The sequence below is a fragment of the Nanorana parkeri genome, unplaced genomic scaffold (genome assembly GCF_000935625.1).
Source record: "Nanorana parkeri isolate BGI_ZX_2015 unplaced genomic scaffold, ASM93562v1 scaffold750, whole genome shotgun sequence".
Taxonomy (NCBI): domain Eukaryota; kingdom Metazoa; phylum Chordata; class Amphibia; order Anura; family Dicroglossidae; genus Nanorana; species Nanorana parkeri.
In genome coordinates, this window is record NW_017307018.1 from 295,354 (window position 1) to 301,520 (window position 6,167).

Genomic DNA, 6,167 nt, shown 5'->3' on the forward strand with positions numbered 1-6,167 from the left:
AATACTTGTGAGAGGGAAGTTTTAGACATATTGCTTTCTTGGAAAACATTTCATCCAGAAGGTTGAATTTGACTGTGTATTGTATTTATGAGTTTTGATTGGCCATTTAAATGCCCAACCAGTTACATATGCCTACCTATTTCAGTTAGGAACATTAAGATATGCATAACAAAAGGGCAGAGGAGTATTGGCCTCAGTGTTTCTTCATTGTTTTTTGTTTATTATGGGTCAATGGCTCAAAGTATTCAAACTGGAGACAGGGAACTATTATTTTTAGAAGGAGGTCAGCAACGGAAGTCTCTATATTTCTCTCACAGTAGATTTTCTTTAAAACATAACTAATCAATCATTATTTAATAATTTCATCTCAAATCTTTGGTGTCAAGGGTTCAGTTTTGTATGTCACAGTAATATGTATTTTATCAGGAAAACCTTCCTGCCATTCATTATGAATGGCACCCTAATACATGTACAGCAGTGGGCAGAGCACATGGCATGCCTTGTGGTTCTCTGCATTAAAGAAAAGCTGCATGTCCAATTCTTCATAAGTCGTGCTGCCAGCCAATTCAAAATAAATGGGCTGCGTTAACACAGGAGCATCAACCCAAAGGATTAACCGAAGGAGATTAAAGTTGGCCATACCCCAGTAGAAGTTTGTTCTAAAAAAAAAAAGAATTTTTAGAACTTTCAGTTTTCTAATAGTTAATGGGAACAAGGATTGTTTTCAATCTCAGTGATGAAAAAAATTGAAGGAGCTTAATTGAATTTTTTTTTCGAATGAATGAAATTCTAACAGTGAATGTACTCTGGAAATTCCATTCAATTTTTGAACATTGTCAAATCTCTGATGACATTATCGAAAGTTCAGATATATCATATGAACATTCATATGAAAATCTACCAGTATATGGCCATCTCATGAGTTGGAGGACTCGGTATGCAATGGTATGCTGGATAGACGCAATAATCTTGGATTTTATGGTATACATTGATCATGGTTGACAGGATGGAGGATTAAAATAAGTTTACATTTACATCAATGAATTCTGGTGTTAATGTAAAACCATTATGTACATTTTAATATGCATAGGATAATATTTTGTTATATAATAGCATTCAGTATAGCCAAAAAATACTAATAAATAAATATATATACTCTGCTTTGTCAACACTTTGTAAGGTACATACGTAAGTTGGGTAGGTGCTACTTCTTTTTATTTAGTCATATCACACGTTTTTGGCTATGTAACAGGTTTTATAAAAAATGTTAACAATTCGATAATATGTTGTACATTTTCATACATTTTGACAGTCATACATTGCGCTAAGGTACTCAGACCTTTTTAGAGTCGATCAAGCATAATTCATACACTATCTCCTGTTGGGGGGCCCAAGTTATATATCAGTAATATACTTGTTTGTAATATAATAAATAAAATGTAGTAATAACAAAAATCATTCAGACAAAAACATTGTGAATCACACATCTCTCAGCTGCATAATGGCACTGGCTGTCAGTCAAGAGAAAAGCTCCTCCTCTCTGAGTATATATGAATGTAATGGTTAGTCAAGAGCTCAGCTGTTCAGAGTCTGCTTAGGCATGCATTTGTAAAGCAAGCTTTTTCTTAACGTGGATCATTATTGCCATGTCTTCTTCACACCCAAGGAACAAGGCACGCAGAGGAAGCTATGATGGGATTTTACACAACAAAAACACAGTGAGTTCAGTTAGTTTCTGTTATTTCTGTGTAGCACACAACTATTGTGTTACACTGAATGCATAATATGCTCTGCCTTTTCAGCTGCTTTGCCCTCTCAGGCTTGCGTCTGCTGAGATATCAGGTGATTCTTTATATGCTTAAAGGGAATTTTGTGCCTGATCTGTTGCAATAGCAACTGGCAAGTATCACTGTAGCCAACTTTGGTATTTTTATAAATGCCAGTCACTCTAAACTGGCACTGCAGTTTGTTTTCCATGTCCCCAAATAGTCACTGCTTGAAACATTTGTAGAATTATTGCTTTGGTATTGCTTTCATATTCGCTTTATATAGTGCCATGCTGTGTGTTAAATGAAAAGACTTACTAGCAACCTATTTGGATTTATTTGCAGTGTCGAGGTAAAAAATTTTTACATGGATAAAAAAACAAAAACAAAATGTTATTTTTTTCTATTTTGGTACACCACACTTGGTGTAAAATTCTTAAAAAGCTTGCAGCTAATATATCAAATAAATATATCAGTAGACCTATTGTTTATATTTTTTGCTTTCCTATTTCCCATGTCATTTGCCAATGTCATTCATTAGACATTCAGGAGGACTAGCTATTGGTGTATGATTTACTCTAGGCAGTTTTAGATGCTTATACTCAGGTCTAGTTCCTTTGGTCAAAAGTTTGAGACAGTTTACTAATAGGTGTACAATTTACTCATTTAAAAAAAATGAGGTTCTCGTTCTCAAAGTGTTTAAAATAAAAACTTTTTTTATAAGGCTTGGAAAACACATATCCTTATTAGTAAATCACTCACTAAACATGTTAGTCTTATTAGAATGAGACTCCTTGTGTACCTTGTTGTCAGAGGCGTAACTAGAAACCCAAGGGCCCCGGTGCAAGAAACCATTAAGGCCCCCCCCCCAATAAAAACATGATTTTGATACCTTTTTTATTTCTTCTATTAAATAAAAAGTATGTTTTTTTTAACTTTCAGGGCTAGTTCACATCAGCTCCAGTGTGTTCCGGCCGATTTAGTGCTGGAACACACTGGATTGCAACCCGGCCAGCTTACTGCGTTCTTTCAGTGGGAGGGGGCGTGGAGGGCATTATAGTTAATGGCACCGCAGTGCGATCACCTGCACCGGAACGCATGGCAAATCAATGCCTGCGTTCCGTTGCGGTCATAAAAAATAGTGCATGCAAATGGAGATCCCTGACTGGCCATCCCCCCACTACAGCGTCTTCCCCATCCCTCTGTCTGAACTGCGGTCTGCAAGTGTCAAAAACACTGCATTTGGCGGGCCCTCTTCTTTCTTCATGTGCTCCCCCCAACTGGCCGGACACCAGGGGCCGGTCGCAAATGCGAGCGATGTGACCCTGATAATTTTGCCTGCGCTTAGTATGGGGCATTTTCACAAGTACGTGTGAAAAAAAACAGTATTGGCATTGGTGCATCCCAACTTACTAATATAATGTATTGCTGGGATTTGTAGTCCTGCATAGCTGGTGGTATTAAAGATTTATATAAGACATATTCCTATTAGTACATCACTCATTCAGGCTGTGTGAGACTGTATGTCCTGTAAAAACAAAAATCTGGTTTTCTGCTTTAAATGCATGGATCTGTTAGCTATTTTACACAAGTGTATGTTTCCTAAAATTGCAATCTTCAACAATACAAGTTTTTAAGGGTGTGACCATATCAGTCTATTACAAAACTGATATTTCAGTTATGGAGTACGCTGGTGGATAAACTCAACCCTTAGCATTTCTTGGAGATTCCAGTACCAATAATTGTACCCTTCAGATTGCCCTGCGTTGCAGTCCCCACTATTGAGTCCTCCTCTTAGTCCTGTAACAGGATTACTCTGAAATCCATAACAGATGTAAAGGTTTGGGGTCTAGACTAGAGGTGCACTGAAATGAACATTTCAAAACCGAAATGAAAAACAATGTTGGTCCGAAACCGAAAATGTTTTTTATTTTAACTTTTTCAAATTTTTTACAAATATTTTATTTATTTTTTATAAACTTTTTACATGTTTATTTTTATTCCAAATTGTTATTTTTTTACTTTACTTTTAGGGGCTTCGAGGAAATATTGGGGGGTCTAAACAGACTTATTATATTTTCCTTTTAAAATAGAAAAATAGATTGAGGGCACGGAGTCCTCAATCTCTTTCTCTGCATCTCCTGTTATAAATGAACAGGAATCCTCTATACTGAGTGTTCCTGTTCATTCATAACTTGTGCACATAGTATGTTTACTATATCCACAGCCATGAATAAACAGGAGGTGATGTAGATCACTTTCCATTCGTTCATAATTCAAAAGGATATAGTAAACATACTATGTGCTCAATTATCTACAAACACTCAGCGATCACTTATCGCTGAGTGTTTGTACTGCTCTCCTTCCTGAAACAAGTCACAAGAGACTGAGCGAGCTGAGCTCAGCCTGCTGTGACAGCGCTGGCTGTCCCCGTCCACACCGCTCTCCCGATCTGTCACAGGAGGCTGAGCGGTGCGGGGAGGAGAAACGCCGGCTGCTCACAGAGCTCTTCTCCTGCAGTGCTCAGCCTCCCGTGACAGTTTCTCTCCTCCCCGCTGGTACACAGCAGGGAGGAGAGAAAGAATGGATGCACTGCTATTACGGCCAGAAAATTGAACTTTCTGCATTTTTGCGATATGTTTTGGCGGCCGATATATCGGTGCATCCCTAGTATAGACCATTTAATCTTATAAATAAGAGGTATATAACCTGGAGCTTGCTATGCAAGGCTGTTGGAGCATCCAGAGTCTTATATTTCCTTAAAGCATGGAGAGCCACAACTTCCGTAATAAAACTATTCTAAAGACATGGTTATATGTTAAGTCTTCCTTAGACAGCAAAGAACAAAAACTAAGTTTTCCATATCTAGTTCATGATGTCAATATATAGCCAGTAATTTGTAGCAGGCACAATGGACCTGATTGGATAGGCTTAGAAAGTGGTATTGCAAACGATCCTGGAGAGTCATTTAACAGCTCCATTAAACCAATGGTCATTTGCTAGTGAGTGTAGTGCACAGCACATGTATTCATATAGGTCGTTGCTTCAAGAAAAAGTTGTCCAGCTCTTGAATAGTGATGGGCGAATCTGCCATTGTGGAGGGGAGTCACAGATGAGTTGGCTGGTAGGTGGCTAATGTTGGTGCTACATTTCTGCCAGGAAAGCAATGGCCAGGAATGACTGCAAAAGTGACCACAAACCCTTCTGGCCTGATGAGGGACCTCCTGAAAGCTAGGGTACTTCATTATGAACCGTGGCACCATCAGGTTGAGGACATCTGCCAGACATGGTACATGCGTGATTTTTTTTTTTTGCCACACGAGAATGTTATGGAGGAAGGGGAGATGCAGAAAGAGAGGGATTAGGAGGAAGTGTATGTGCCTTTTGCTACTGAATTGTCTCTTGAGGTGCTGCTCACACCACTATGCTCTGTGGAGCAGAGTTGTGTTTCCTCATGCACGTGCTCCCACGCTCAAATGGCTGGTAATTTTGCCACGGCTAATACACTGCAGGCAGAGGCAGCAGATACATTAAAAAAGGCCCACACTGCAAAGATCTGTGGACTGGCCTGTACCTGTGGGGTAGGACATCTGCTTCTTCCAGTCCTCTGAAAGCTGCCCTGCCCCTGGACAAAATCCTCTCTCACTGCTGTTCTGCCTCTCCATCTAAACCTTCCTCATCTGCAATCATTGGCACCATTAGATGGTCTGCCACCCCATCATCTATCTCTTGCTCATCGCTGGTGCCCACTTTACAGTAAGCTCCAGCTGCTGGAGCATCACTGCCTCGTGCTGCTCATGTGATCAAATAATTCCATCCAACTCCTCATTGCCAGTTTCCAGGGCTCTAGCAGGAAAAAGAGGAGGGCTTCATCAGCCACTTCACTACCTCCTGCGTGTGCTTTGGCTATATAGCATGGCTGCTCTGAGATAGAAGAGGCAGCCATGCCCTTCCTCTAGATGATTCAGTCTAACCACCACTTTGTCCTGCAGAACCTGCTCACCACCTACTGCCTCTGTGTATAGAACCTATGCCTCTCACTTTAAGCCTGTCTCACATTTTTTTAAAATAAAGGGGACTGCCTAAATTTAATGGCAGATATGACAATAGGGAGGATAAATATGTATTCCTTTGGTGCACACAGCTTTACCACACAGTGTCAGCAACAAGCGTATGCTGCGTACTCTGAAATAAAAAAGGCCCTAGCAAAATAAAATATACCTCTCCAAATAAATAAAATCTGATACATTAAATCCCAACCCATTTTTTTTCAGGAGCCAGTAAAGAAAATTGGATTAAAAAAAAGTACATTAAAAAGAAAAACAATAAAATATCAAAATAACAAAAACAATGTGGAGGGCAGTAACCACTCTAAACCACAACTACAGTTGTTGCTAACAC

General features: G+C 39.3%; 1 protein-coding gene across 1 annotated transcript in view; it reads left to right on the top strand.

The window, feature by feature from the left end:
* The first annotated feature begins 1,597 nt into the window (after nt 1-1,597).
* The window catches only part of TAGAP (T-cell activation RhoGTPase activating protein), a 95,180-nt gene continuing 90,610 nt past the window's right edge, over nt 1,598-6,167 (top strand). The window contains exon 1 of the mRNA XM_018564425.1: nt 1,598-1,718. Coding sequence (XP_018419927.1) covers nt 1,647-1,718 — 72 coding nt within the window. The 5' untranslated portion in view covers nt 1,598-1,646. The remainder of the gene's footprint in view (nt 1,719-6,167) is intronic.